The sequence below is a fragment of the Myotis myotis genome, unplaced genomic scaffold (assembly GCF_014108235.1).
Source record: "Myotis myotis isolate mMyoMyo1 unplaced genomic scaffold, mMyoMyo1.p scaffold_m19_p_14, whole genome shotgun sequence".
Lineage (NCBI taxonomy): Eukaryota > Metazoa > Chordata > Mammalia > Chiroptera > Vespertilionidae > Myotis > Myotis myotis.
In genome coordinates this window covers 46,990-61,618 of record NW_023416318.1, presented here as the reverse complement: position 1 = coordinate 61,618, position 14,629 = coordinate 46,990, and the positions used below count along the sequence as shown (strand labels likewise).

The following is a 14,629-nucleotide window of genomic DNA, read 5'->3' as shown; positions in this document are numbered from 1 at the left end:
AGCAGGAATGACTCTTGAGTCTTCTCTTGTTTGAGTTTTCACCTTATTATTATTTCTCCCTTTCTTTGCCAACAACCAGTAGCTGATGTACAGGGATGATTGTGGGCATGGAATCAATGTGGTTTTAAGACCAAGGCCGGTCCTCTCCCGGGAATCTATTTGAGCAGATCTCAGGGCGATTTACGGAATGAAGCAGATTTGATTGTTATAATGAGTAGAGCAGAATTACTCAGAAAACTGTCCGTTAGGCCACATCTTCTCTAATTTTGGAGGGAATGGGAGTTTCCTCATGTGCTAGTGGGAGTCACTGTCTTTGAGACTCAGCTCCTTGAAACCGGAAGAGCACAGGTGCCACCCTGAAGCCGGGGACTTGATTTGCTCTTTTCCTTCGCCCTGCTCCAGGATTGAGCTCCGGGCCCTGGGCAAGATCTCAGAAGGAGAAGAGCTGACCGTGTCCTACATCGACTTCCTTAACGTCAGCGAAGAACGCAAGAAGCAGCTGAAGAAGCAGTACTACTTCGACTGCACGTGCGAGCACTGCCAGAAAGGGCTGAAGGATGACCTCTTCCTGGGGGTGAAAGATGACCCAAAGGTACACACAGCCCTACTGCGGGGTGTTTGTGCCGCCTCCACAGAAGCCAGGCATGGGGATCCCACAGCGAATCAATGCACCCTGCTCCGTAGTTCCCAGAGGACCAGGGAAGGCTGTATGGGTGGGGGGCAGTGCACTGCTCATACGTCCCAGCTAGTGTCTGGGCACTGCCACGTGCAAGGTGTTTGAGTTTGGGGATATCACGCCGTTTTCTCGTCTATAAAATAGGAATGATGGCAACCATGATAAGGGGTTGTTCTGAGCATTAAACAAAAGTACATCTATAAAGGGTGTGGCATGGCGAGTGGAAACCCAGTAAGTTTTAGTCATCTCCTTGCCCCTTTGCCGTTTAAATAATGCTGGGAATTACACATATTGAGACCAGGTGGGCAGAGATTCGTTGTCTGGTTATCACAAAGATTTTCCTGGTCCCATGGAAATGGGCAGTGTGGAGATCGGGCACTGTTTACATTGGTTAATTCGCCTAAGTCCCGAGGAGCTGTTGCCAAATGGATGGTGGGACCACTGAGCAGCGGGAAGGCTTACTGAGGGGCATGTCAGTGTTGAGTGAGACTCCTTCCACGACCCGCGTGGAGTAGGGTTCGGTATCTGAAAGAGGAGCCGCACAACAAATGAGAGAAAAAGACACGAGATAATTTTGCAATATTGGGGGACCAGGCAGCAAGTCCCAAAGGACTTCCTCCGTGCTCAGGCCTCACCAAGCTTTTATTGATCTGGGATGCACCCATAGCATAGCCCTTAGGCAGGTGACCCCCTAGTAACAAGCAGACTAGCCCATCAGCAAGGATTTACATAATAATAAATGGGGGAGTAGTTTCAGCTACCACTGTCTGGACAAACAGAGGTGACGCCTAGCTCCGAGCTTTGCTAGGGCTTCAAAAGCACCCAGCCTTCGGGGGTTTCGGGGTGTTCTCTGTCTATGCTTATCAGATAGTGAAGGCAATAAACAGTTTCCCACAGTCAGGAGCTCAGCGGAGCTGGGAGAAGGTGGAGCTGCAGGTGCTGGAACGGCCGATGAAAGCAGCGTGCCCTCCATCACTTCCTGCAGTGGGAAAGCTGGAGGCTGGGCTGGGGCAGCGCCACTCCCCCTGCTTCGTTAGCCCCCTTGGGAAGGTACATTGGTGGAGGGTCAGGTGGGTCAGTTCAGATGTAGGGGTCCTCCCCCTGCTGAGGGACCCAGAATAAAGGGCTTGTGGACCCTGAGATGAGGGGCCTGGGGAGAGGGCATGGGGAAAGGGCTAGGAGAGGAAAAGCACTGGGCACGGACTCAGAGCAGGGAAGTGTCTGCAAGTCTCCCCACCTCCCCAGTAAGGAGGCCTCGGTGGCAGAAGTGCCTAAAGAAGACCTCAGCCCAAGGCCTCAGGAGAAGAGACCTAGGAATAAAGGAGTCTGGGCTAGGAATGCAAATATTCCATCAGCAGGAGCAGCCAGCAGGGCCTGAGTGCTGGACTGCAACACCCTTCAGAGTCTGTGCACCAAGTCAGGGGTGGAGGGCAGCTTGCCCCGTGAGGCCTGCCAGCAGTGGTACATATACACGATGGAATATTACTCAGCCATGAAAAAGAATGAAATCTTATCGTTTCAGTCAGCATGGCTGGACCTAGAGGATATTATGCTAAGTGAAATAAGTCAGAGAAAGACAGATACCATATGGTGCCACTTCTATGTGGAATCTAATGAACAAGGTAAATAAACAAACAACATTGGAACAGACCCATAAATGCAGAGAAGAGACTAATTGTCGCCAGAGGGAGGGGCTTGGGGGATGGGTGAAAAAGATGAGAGGATTAAGAACTACAAACTGATAGTTACCAAATAGTCACAGGGATGTGAAGTACAGCATAGGAAATATAGTCAATAATATTTTGATAACTATGTACAGTGCCAGGGGGGTACTGGAAATATTGGTGGGAATACTTTGTAAAAAGTGTATATATATATATTCTTCAAAATGCTGTGTTCATTTTTGGGTAGGTTCTGGGGATTTCTACTTTTTTCATATGTTTTAATTTTTTACAGCTTCCACATGCCTATTTATAGTAAGAATAAACAATAAAGTTATTTTTATTTTGGAAAAAAGCTTTATCAGATTTGCCTAAGGAACAAAATCAGAAAAGAGCTTATAATATGGATAAGCATAGCCAATAAATTTTTCCTAATTTTTTTTTTTTTTTTTTACAATATCACTAGACTGCTCAGGCAAATGTGGTAAGCCTAATGAGTCTACATTTCATGGCAGTGGTTCTCAACTTTCCTAATGCCGCGACCCTTAAATACAGTTCCTCATGTTGTGGTGACCCCCAACCATAAAATTATTTTCGTTGCTACTTCATAACTGTAATTTTGCTACTGTTATGAATCGTAACGTAAATATCTGATATGCAGGATGTATTTTCAGTTACAAATTGAACATAATTAAAGCATAGTGATTAATCATGAAAACAATATGTAATTATATATGTGTTTTCCGATGTCTTAGGCGACCCCTGTGAAAGGGTCGTTCAACCCCCAAAGGGGTCGCGACCCACAGGTTGAGAACCGCTGTTTCACGGAGACAGCTGACAAAGTCTCTCATAATATGTTTTTGGTGAAAACAAGGAAACATGAACTGGGTGCTAAGGCACTGGAAGGGTTTGGATACCCATAGCCACAAAGGCTATCTTTCATGAACTCCGATGGCAAACTGGAGCACAAAGTTTTAGTCAAATCCTCAGCCTCGGCTTCAGCCCTGTGGTGGCCAGTATCTAAATCAATGACTTGGGTAAAGACAAAAAAACAAGAGGATATCTTTAGTATACATGGTTGACTTGAAGTACAAAGGAAAAGTGGAAAATACTTTGGATGATAAAATAAGAATCCAAAATGCCAGAGAAAACACAACAGGGGTCAATGTCAGATTCTGCACTGGGTCCAAAGCCCAGGCATTAGCACAGGGCAGGAATGATTGGCTGCAGCAAGGTGCTGGGGCTTGGTCAATAGAAAGGACAGCATGAGTCAGAAGCATGCTGAGGGAGCTGGAAAAGCTGTAGGGATCTTGCACAGCATTTATAGAAGTGAAGCATTCGGAACAAGGAAGGTGCTTAGCCAGTGTGGCTCAGTGGTTGAGCGTCCACCCATGAACCAGGAGGTCATGTTATGCCCAGATTTCAAGACGTCCCACAGAACCACCAGGGAGCGCCGAGTCCGATGCAAAAGCATAGAGTCTTTTATTCAAGCCGGGGCTTGGTCCCCCTCTGCCTCCATTACTGGATGCGAGAGAGAGCCCAGAGCCCCAAGAGAACAAAGAATTTATAGGGCTTGGGGTTGGGGGGTGGAGGCACTTGGTCGATCCCTGTTGGTTGAGTGAGGGCTGGGGGCTACTTTTCCTTGCTTTCCCATTGGCTGAGATAAGGGTAGGCTGAGTAACTGATACATTCTGTGGCTTTCCTGGGAGAGGAGTTAGAGACACAGCTATCAGTTCCGTTCTGTTCTTTTACTATCAGTTCCGTTCTGTCCTTTCGTTAGGGACACAGCTATCAGTTCCATTCTGTCCTTTCAGTCACGGTTTGATTTCCCAGTCAGGGCACATGCTGAGGTTGCAGGCGCAACCCCCTGTAGGGGGTGTACAGGAGGCAGCTGATGGATGATTCTCTTTCATCATTGATGTTTCTCTCTCCCTTCCTCTCTCTGAAATCAATAAAAACATATTTTTTCTTTAAAAAAAAGAATGAGGAAGGCATTAATTTTGTACTACATTGAATGTCAAAGATGTGACTATGCAAAGCTGTAACTCAGTGTCCCTCTTTCTCCCAGCCCTCTCAGGATGTGGTCAAGGAGATTATACAATTCTCCAAGGATACACTAGAAAAGATTGACAAGGCTCGCTCTGAGGGCTTGTACCACGAGGTAAGAATTCATTTTTATGGTGGATAGGGGTGGGGAGGAGGGCAGAAAGGGAGGGAAATGGGGTGGGCTACCAAGCAGGTTGTTTTTCTAAAGATGTCCTTTGGTTGAGACCAGGACTCCTCTTGCCCTCAAGCTTTTAGCACTTCTTAGGGGTGTGTTCTCAGGGGCTGTTCAACCTGCTGAAACTGGGTCTGGGAAGAACTCTGGCAGCCTGACAAATGCCCCTGGGGGGTTGTGGTATTACAAGTTGGCACCAGAAATGGAGAAATGGGGGTGGCAGAGGGTTGCTCGCTTTCCCATAATTAAATGCATGTCCTGGAGATAGTTTCCAGGCTCCAGTAACTGAGCCTTCAGCCCTGCTCTCAGGGCACCAGGAGTTCTCAGCTGGCTGAAGACTACCATCACTGAAAAATCCTACCATCACTGAAAAATCAGCTCCTCACCCAGGACAATTCTACCAGAATCTCTTGGGGTGGGACCCAGACATCGGGATTTTTAAGGCTCAAACGTGGTTTCAAAGTGCATCGAAAGTTGAGACCCACTGCCAAATACTGACCCGCAGAGCACTTGCATTGGACTCACCCAGATAGCTTCTTGGAAACAGATTCCTGTGCTCATCCCCTAAGATATAACTTATCTGCAACAGAGCACAGGGACCATAAATCCATATTTTTTCCAGGCTCCTTAAGCAACTCAGGTGTGTATCTGGTCTTCATTTTCATCCTGTACTCACTCATTCATGGCCCATTTTTGAGGCCTTTCTGGGGTGATCCACACAAGACATGCTCCTTGCCTCCCAGGAGTTCTGTTAGGCAGGGGAAGCGGTCACATGAACAAAGTGTTATTGAACAATATGGAAAGTGTATGTCAGAGACACAGTAATGGAGCCAGAGCAATCCGGAGGGCTCTACTCGCTCCATTCCTTTGGCTTCTCTCTCCTTCTCCTTCTTCTCCTTCTCCTTCTCCTTCTCCTTCTCCTTCTCCTTCTCCTTCTCCTTCTCCTTCTCCTTCTCCTCTCTTCTCCTTCTCCTTCTCCTTCGCCTTCTCCTTCTCCTCCTTCTCCTTCTCTCCTTCTCCTTCTCCTTCTCCTTCTCTCTCCTTCTCTTCTCCTTCCTTCTCCTTCTCCTTCTCCTTCTCCTCTCCTTCTTCCTTCTCCTTCTCCTTCTCCTCTCCTTCTCCTTGCTCCTTCTCCTTCTCCTTCTCCTTCTCCTTCTCCTCTCCTCTCCTTCTCCTCTCCTTCTCCCTCTCCCTCTCCCTCTCCCTCTCCCTCTCCCTCCCCCTCCCCTTCCCCCTCCCCCTCCCCCTCCCCTCCCCTCCCCTCCCCTCCCCCTCCCCTCCCCCTCCCCCTCCTCCTCTCCCCTCTCCCTTCCCCTCCCCCCTCCCCCTCCTCCTCCCCCCTCTCCCTTCCCCCTCCCCCCTCCCCCTTCTCCTTTTCTCCTTTTCTCCTTTTCTCCATTCAAAATCGTCAGGGCAGGTGTAGGGCTGGACTCTGCCCACGGGTTTAAGGGAGTTGCTTTCAGGACGGACTGATTGCCAGCCCATATGTTGCCCCACCCCCACCCAGTTGCCTCATGGGCCTCTGGGAGAGTCTCAGAGCAAAGTTAGTTTCCATTCACTTAAAATGGAAAGAAGTGTGCGGCACTTCTCCGTGAGAGTGGCAAGGGAAAGAGAAGAGAACAGTGAACAACCCCAGTCTAAGGACCATTGGACTCTGTAGAGTGCAACCCAAGCCTATGTCTGCACGTGAATCAATTGGAAACGCCTGACTCCAAGCTGATTGGGGTCAGGCCCATCTTACTTCTCACCAGGGCCAATGGGGCGATCTCCTGATGGGTCTTCCAGCTTCCCAGGAGCCTCCCTCTCTGCCCACCCATCCTGAACACTTCAAGCAGGACAGCCTGATTGTTCGCCCCCACTGTGCATATTGTGAGCAATCTCAACTTTCAAAGGAGTGTCCAATGTCATTGTGCGGCTCCCGTATGTGGATTAAGCATGTGCCATGGCGCATTGGTCACGGGCCAGGTCTGTGTCTCTTCCAGGTTGTGAAGTTGTGCCGGGAGTGCCTGGAGAAGCAGGACTCGGTGTTTGCTGACACCAATATCTACATGCTGAGGATGCTGAGCATCGTTTCCGAGGTCCTCTCCTACCTCCAGGCGTTTGAGGAGGCCTCCTACTACGCCAGGAGGATGGTGGAGGGCTATGTGTAGGTGACAATCATGGGTGTCAGATAATCTGGAAATGTGTCTACTCCAGGCAGGACAAATAGAGGGCGCGCATGCTGCTACCTCTCCCTCCTGAACCCACAGCAAGCAGCAGTAATTGGGACTCTTTACAACGGAGCCTTTTAATCATGGTGCTCCTAGTAATAATGACCAAATACTCAGAGTTGGTACCTAAGGTGAAACCTATTTGTCATCCCCGGTCTTTCCCGAATCCTGCAGCGCATCTATTGTTTGCTGGTGGCTTCTGATTTCCTGATGGCCAAGTCCAGCTGGATTTTAAGTGTTTAGAAAGGGTCCACCCTAACAACCAACACAGAAAATCCTGTGAGCTTTCGTTCATTAAAATTGTAAAGTATAAAATAGAATGTCCTTGCCTTCCCTCTGCCGATGTCCTGTTCACAGTGGCATGTGCGTTTGTGTATCTGGCTACATGACCACATTGGCACAAGAAGGTTCATTTTTTGGGGGAGGATGTTACTCATAAATAAAATGTGGGAAAACTATATAACATATTAAAATGAAGCTCTGTTAAGAAGGTGCCATGGAGGGAAAAATGCAATTCTGCCCCAAGAAGGACATTTTTGTTAATCTTTTCCCTTTGGCCTTTCTACTGCTTTCCCAGGAGAGGGCTGGGTGCACCAGAGAGCTCCCAGGTTCCCGTAGTAACGTTCAGAGTACAATCCTGATTCCTTTCCCCAAGACGATGTGGCTCAGAGACTCAGATGAAAGTCTCAGCTCTTACAGTTTCCCTGTGTGGGGTTCTGGCCACCTCCCACCTGCGCCTCAGTCCCCTCCCAGCGGGCTGCAGATGGTGGCACTGGTGGGAAAGCAGAAGGACTTCAATGAGAGCACTTGATAACATGTCAAATACTCTGCCGATGTAAGGGAGGCTGGGATTATGTGTTATGATTATTTATTGCCTCTACAGGAAGCTCTACCACCCCAACAATGCCCAACTGGGCATGGCTGTGATGCGGGCGGGGCTGACCAACTGGCATGCTGGTAACATTGAGGTGGGGCACGGTATGATCTGCAAAGCCTATGCCATTCTCCTGGTGACACACGGGCCCACCCACCCAATTACCAAGGACTTAGAGGCAAGTAGCACCTTGACGCCGGGCCCCCCTGCCTGCTCTGAGCTCTCTGAGGATGAGAGCTGACTTCTGAACTCTGCTCTGGGAAAGTCCCTACATTGCCTGCGAGACCTGAAGGGAGCTCACAAAGGCTTTAGCCCACTCCCCTTGTTTACATATGAGGAAACTGAGGCCCAGGGAAGGGCAGTAAGCTGTTCATAGTCAAATAGCCGGTGGATGACAAGCTGAGACTTGAAACCTAAGATGCTCCAAGCTTGACTGAGAAAACCTAGATAATGGTGTGTGTGCGCGTGTGCGCGTGTGCGCGTGCGTGTGTGTGTGTGTGTGTGTGTGTGTGTGTGTGTGTAGCTATGCATGTGACGAAATGTGCATTACAGAATGAGTGGACTGGAGAACACAGGCTCTAGAAGCAGACTGCTGAGACTGAGTTCCAGCTTCTCCACTTTCTAGCCATGTGGCCGCAAATACTGCATGTGTGGGCCTCAGTCTCCTCGTCGGTAAACCGGAGGAAGAGGAGAGGGTTGTAAGGAGGGTGCAGTGACTTGATGTGTGAACAGCACTGAGAACCGTGCCTGGCACATGGCATGCTCCCAGTCTCTGCTGGTTTCCTCTGCACTTTGAAGGGCTGGTTTATTCAAGAATGACCGCGTTCAAGGAGCTGTCCTCAGACAGTGCAGTGTAGGGAAGATGAAAGACTCGGTGTCATCAAGTATATGAGGAGACAGACGTCATGCCTAGTGATTTAAGCTTGTCAAAGGCAGAGATTTTGCCCATCTTATTCACTGCTGCATCCTTAGCCCCTCAGCGATGTCTGGCGCTTGTTAAGTATGCTTTTTAAAGAAAATTTGTTTTTGTTGATTTCAGAAAGAGGAAGGAAGAGGGGGAGGGAGAGAGAGATAGAAACATCAACGATGAGAGAGAAATCATTGATGGGCTGCCTCCTGCACACCCCCTGCAGGGACTGAGCCTGCAACCTGGGCATGGGCCCTGACTGGGAGTCGAACCGTGACCTCCTGGTTCATGGGTGGATGATCAACCACTAAGCCACACTGGCTGGGCGATAAGTATTTCTTAAAAGAACACATGGGGAAGGGAGAACTTCGTTGTGTGTGTCACATACTGTCATTTTCCTGGCCTGTTGGGAAGTAGGAAGGCATCTTACCCCTTTCATGTACGAGGAAACCGAGGGCTGAAGGGATTCAATCACTTGCCTAAGGTGGGGCCCAGGGCAGGGGCCAGGGTTCAGATCTAGATCCCCACTTGACGGTTCCTGGGAACACCCCCTCAGCTACTCTCTCAGGGGTCTGACTCCCTAACAAGCTGACCCACGGCCAGGACCCTGGGCCCCGGTGGATGTATCCTCTGAGGGGGCACTGTCGAATCTTGGTGACTGGGAGTCATGTACCCCATTGCCTGCCTTTTCCAAAAGGGCCCAGGGAGGCCAGCGCCACCATGTCCTGGGGCTTGTCATCACTGTTCCTGGTGTGTCTGCGTCCCACAGGCCATGCGGATGCAGACGGAGATGGAGCTGCGCCTGTTCCACCAGAACGAGTTCATGTACCGCAAGATGCGCGAGGCTGCCCTGAACAACCAGCCCATGCAGGTCATGGCTGAGCCCAGCAGCGAGCCGGCGCCATCTCTGTTCCATAAGAAGCAATGAGGACCTGCTTGGTGTGTGTGTGTGTGTGTGTGTGTGTGTGTGTGTGTGTGTGTGTTGCGGGGGGGGGGGGCACTGTGGCTCAGGAACTGGGGAGACATTCTGGAGGGAGTGGGCTTCTGGGGAGACCCTTGATGGGGAAGTTAGAGTATTGCTCAACCCTCTTGCTATGGGAATGTACTGCTCTGGGTTCCTCAGTGTCATGTTGGTTCATTTCAACTCTGTTTAATTCAATTTAATTCATCCTATAGCTCAACTCATCCTACAAGTATCTGTAGGCCCTAGAGATAAAGAAGTTCCAAGAGTAGCTGGGGAGGCAAAATGCAAGCAGACAATGAAAGCGCCGTGTAATCACAATGCAATGTAAGCCGTGTGGAGAGAGGGGTGCAGTAGAGGGCCTGTCCGGTGGGTGGGGTATATGCAGTGTGGGCTATCACAGAGGGGATCACATCTGAGCTGGGGTGGCAGGTGCTTGGAGCCTCAGGTGGCTGCTCACCCCAACTGTGCAGGTGTCTCTGGGGCTGCTGGTCTCACCCGTGGACTGGGATAGTCAGTGTTTGGGTAACGAGGACTCTTTTCAGGATGAAGCTGAGGGAGACTTGGAAACACATATACCTGGATTCCCTCAATTTCCTCTTCCTACAGTCACACACGCCATGCCTGCACCCACCCCTCCTTCTCACACCAGTGGACAGGACCCCCGCTCCTTCTCCACCTGTGCTCTGGGCTCCTTCCTCCCCTCTGTCTTGGGCCCGGCTTCACCTATTACTCCTTCTCCACCCTGGATCCTTGACATGTTTCTGGCTTCTTGAGTGCAGGCAGTAAACATCTGGGGGCGATCGGCAGTAATAATGTTCACGCTGAGTACTTTTTAAAGGGTTTATCTCCCACAGTTATCTCCTTTTCTCTTTTCTTTCTTTTTCTTTTTAAAAAATCCTCACCAGAGGATCTTTTCCCATTGATTTTTAGAGAGAGTGGAAGAGGGAAAGACAGAGAGAAATATCGATGTGAGAGAAGCACACCAATTGGTTGCCTCCTGCACGAGCGCCCAACAGGGCCAGGGCCGGAGAGGAGCCTACAAGCAGGTATGTGCCCTTGATATGAATCAAACCAGGACCCTCTGGTCCGCAGGCTGACAGGCTATCCACTGAGTCAAACTGGCCAGGGCTCCTCTTCTTTCCTTCACTTTTAATTTCTTCCTGACGCCACTGCAGGCTGGCTTCCTGAACGTCACTAGAAGAGATTTTACCCAGGTCAGTTCTAGAGGGCCTTTTTTGGTTGTTGTGATTCTTGGCATCTTTGCATCAGTTGACACTCCCCGCGCTGATTTCTGGAACACCACTTCCCCGTGCTGATGCTCTGATGTGGTTTCTCAGTCTCCCTCTGTCCCTGTTTCTCCACGTTCCCTGATATGTGCCATTTCCCGTAGTTGGTTTTGTTCATTGTGGCCACTCTCACTTTATTTTCATCGCAGTCTGCACACACTCCCTGCAGGAGTTTGCCAGGCCCTTGGTTTGATGGTCTTCAATCCGTATTTCCCAACCCTGCTCTTCAGCTCCAGCCCCACACACCCTCTTGAATGTTCTGCAGGCACATCAAACTCAGCACATCCAGAATAAAATTCTTTCTCTTTCTCTCCCTATCTCCCCTCCCCAACATCTGTCCCTCCTCAGCACACCACCGAGAACACCTGACTTCTGCTTCTGTGGCATCCTAGACTTCAGTCAAACCCACTCACTCCCTGGTCCCTGAGTGACCCATGTTCTCCACGCCTCTCTGACTTTCCTACCTAAAATAGCTAAAACCTGCCGACTCCTATTCATCTTTCAGCACCCGGTTTGGAAATCACCCCATCTGTGAAGCCTTTCCTGAATGCCTTCAATTAAGCTGGCTGCCTGGGTCTCTGGTATTACCCTTGAATCTCCCATCATAACTCTCTCCTCATGGCAGTTTAATTGTCTGCCTCCTCTATCGGATTGTGAGCTCCTGGAGGGCAGGAGCTGTGTCCCTTTATTCATCTTTCTATCCCCAGAACCTAGCACAGGCCCTGAAACATAGTAGGTGCTCAGTTAATGCGTGTTGAATGAATGAATGAATGAATGAATGAATGAATTTACGTCTCAGAGCAGAAGCGATAGGGACTGTGTATTTTGAGTTTTTATGTTACAGCCGTCAATAAAGGCCATTAAATCCACTGTTTCCAAACAGATATGTGTGGCTTCTTTCTTTCTGACAATCTATTTAGGGAAGCACTATAGAACTTCCTGTGATGATGGAAATGTATTATATCTGTGTTGCCCAATACAGTAGCCACTAGCAGCATGAGACTATCCAGCATTTGAAATGTGTCCGGTATGAGTGAGGAATTGAATTTTTAATTTTATTTAATTTCAATTAACATAGCCCATGTGGCTAGTGGCTACTGTATTAGTGCAGTTTTAGAGAATAATTTAGTGTCGTGTTTAAGATTATGGACACTGAAGCAGATTAAGTTTATATCACAAGCTCTTAGCTTGGACTGGTAATTTCACCCATGCTTCAGTTTCCCCATTTCTACCCACCACACAGAGTTGCTGTGAGAATTAAATATTTTATTTATTTATTAAAATATATTTTATTGATTTTTTACAGAGAGGAAGGGAGAGGGATAGAGAGTTAGAAACATCGATGAGAGAGAAACATCGAGCAGCTGCCTCCTGCACCCCCCCCACTGGGGATCAAACCTGCAACCCAGGCATGTGCCCTTGACTGGAATTGAACCTGCGACCCTTCAGTCCGCAGGCTGACACTCTATCCACAGAGCCAAACTGGTTAGGGCTAAATATTTTATTTTTTAAAAAATATTTTTTATTGATTTCAGAGAGGAAGAGATAGCTAGATAGATAAATAGATAGATAGATAGATACATCAATGATGAGAGAGAATCATTGATTGGCTGCCTCTTGCATGTTCCCTGCTGGGGATCAAGCCTGCAACACAGGCATGTGCCCTGACTGGGAATTGAACCACGAAATCCTGGTTCATAGGTTGAAGCTCAATTACTGAGCCACACTGGGTGGGCAGGAATTAAATGTTTTAAATGTGAAGTCCTTAGAAGAGTGCCTGGCCCATCATAAGTGCTCCATGAGCATTCCAACCTTGCTACTGTTGGGGCGTTCCTTCTCCCAATGAGAACGTGAAGGGAAAGGGTAGAGACAAACAGTGTATGCTGGAACCAGCTCTTACCAGCCTGTGAGCGCTGATCGTACACTTCTCTTCCCAACTCTGCATTCATCAACATCACATTGACACCATGACATTGGCCATGGTGGGAATATTTACACCATGGTAATTGGCTTAACTTTGGAAGAACACATTAATTGGTCGTGTTTCAGTCTGCAAAAATGGGGTTTGCTACATGGAAATAGAAGAATGGATAGAGACCATTAAAGAAGTCTTCACTTAAACTGGAGTGAAGTCTGCATTCTGAAACCTCTATCCCCGGGTCATAACAAACCAGAGTAAAGCCTCTGATTCATACCCTTCAGACTAAGCCGCCAATGCACTGACAGACATAACTACTAAGGTCCAGGTATAGCCACTTATTGGGGGAATTCTCTATGGGTGCAGGGAATCCATATAGTTGGGGCACAGAAGAGAGAGTAGCACCATGTCTGAGGGCAGTCAGAGGTGCACGCTTCTGGACCACCGTGTGCACACTGGTGAAGGATGGACACTCAGTGCATGGAGGTAAACAGCACTTCTTGAAACCCCTGGTTCCCTCCCGGCGCAGCATTACATACAAACCACGGGGTGTCCAGGAGCGCTCATCAAGCTCAGAAAGGCACCACCCACGTGTAGCATGACCACAGCCAGCATCTGGGCCCACTAACTCCGGCATGAACTTAGTCCTCCCCGTCAGCCTTGGCCTCTCCACCTCACAGGGCTTGGTCGCAGAACATTCTGGTCCAGGCACAGTTTCTCAGGTGTCTTTAGGAGTTGCCTTTCATTATAACAAATCACCATGACCTTAGTGACTTAAAACAATGCAGATTTATTAGTTTATTGTTCTAGACCAGGAGTCCAAATGGGTCTGAAATCTAGGTGTCAGCAGAGCTGTGAAGGCTGTAGGGGAGGAATCTATTTATTTTTTCTTTTGTTTGTTGATTCTCACCCAAGGATATTTTTTCCATTGCTTTTCAGAGAAAGAGTGGAAAGGAGGGAGGAGGGGGGAAAGAGAGAAAGAGAGAGAAACATTGATGTGAGAGAGATACATTGATTGGTTGCCTCCTGCACATGCCCCCACTGGGGGCGGAGTGCAAACTGCAACCCTGGTACTTGCCCTCAACCGGGAATTGAACCTGCAACCCTTCCACGCACGGGTCGATGCTCTAACCACTAAGCAACTGGCCAGGGCAGGAATCTGTTTCTTGCTTTTTCAGTTCCTAAAAGCTTCTTCTAGAATGCCCCCATTCCTTGGCTTGTGGCCCCCCAGCCAGCAATTGCATCCCTCTTTCTCTGACCCTCCTGCTTTCCTCTTTCACTTATAAGAGCACTTGTGACTAGATTGGGGCCACTGGGATCACCCAGGATAACCTCCTCCTCTCAGGTCCTTACCTAATCACATCTGCAAAATCCCTGTTGCCATGCAGGGTAACACATTCGCAGGTCCGGGCGTTGGCACATGGACCGCTTTGGAGGCCATCATTCTGCCATGCAGCAGGCTTGCTCTCAAGCAAGCCCTCAGACCAGTCTTGCAGGCACAGCTGCAAGCCTCTGAGCAGAAGACTTGGGACTGGAGTCCCGACGCCCAGGCCCCAGGAGAACGACTCTTCCTTCTTATCCGTCACACTGACAGCCACGTCCAATCGGCCTTTTTCTCTTCCTCCTTCACCTAGTCAGGGTTTCTAAGTTCTCACTTAGCACACCACAGCCAGTCTCCGTGCTTCCCCCTGCCCACCAGTCCTGGGCAGGTGTGGCCCATGTGGAATCCCCCTGTAGACCCGGCACCTTCCTGGGTACGGCAAAGAGCTGGGGCAGCGCAGGGAACTGCAATTGAAGCAGCAGCTGGAATCCCAGCTACATGTTTGTGACCTTAACTGGCATTTGCATTTGGCCTTGTAAGACAGTCCTTTGCATTTTATTCACCATCTGTCTTGTTAGAGTGTGTGTTTCTTGA

The 14,629-nt window shown here is 49.2% G+C and overlaps 1 protein-coding gene across 2 annotated transcripts in view; it reads left to right on the top strand.

Annotated features, from left to right (window-relative positions):
* SMYD1 (SET and MYND domain containing 1) overlaps positions 1–11,680 on the top strand; it is a 40,961-nt gene extending 29,281 nt beyond the window's left edge. The window contains exons 6-10 of one of the 2 annotated variants that reach the window (XM_036333872.1): positions 403–592; positions 4,406–4,498; positions 6,538–6,701; positions 7,649–7,817; positions 9,316–11,680. In XM_036333872.1, coding sequence (XP_036189765.1) covers positions 403–592; positions 4,406–4,498; positions 6,538–6,701; positions 7,649–7,817; positions 9,316–9,474 — 775 coding nt within the window. In that variant the 3' untranslated portion in view covers positions 9,475–11,680. The remainder of the gene's footprint in view (positions 1–402; positions 593–4,405; positions 4,499–6,537; positions 6,702–7,648; positions 7,818–9,315) is intronic. The other variant, XM_036333873.1, reaches the window with a different exon arrangement.
* Positions 11,681–14,629: the final 2,949 nt, after the last annotated feature.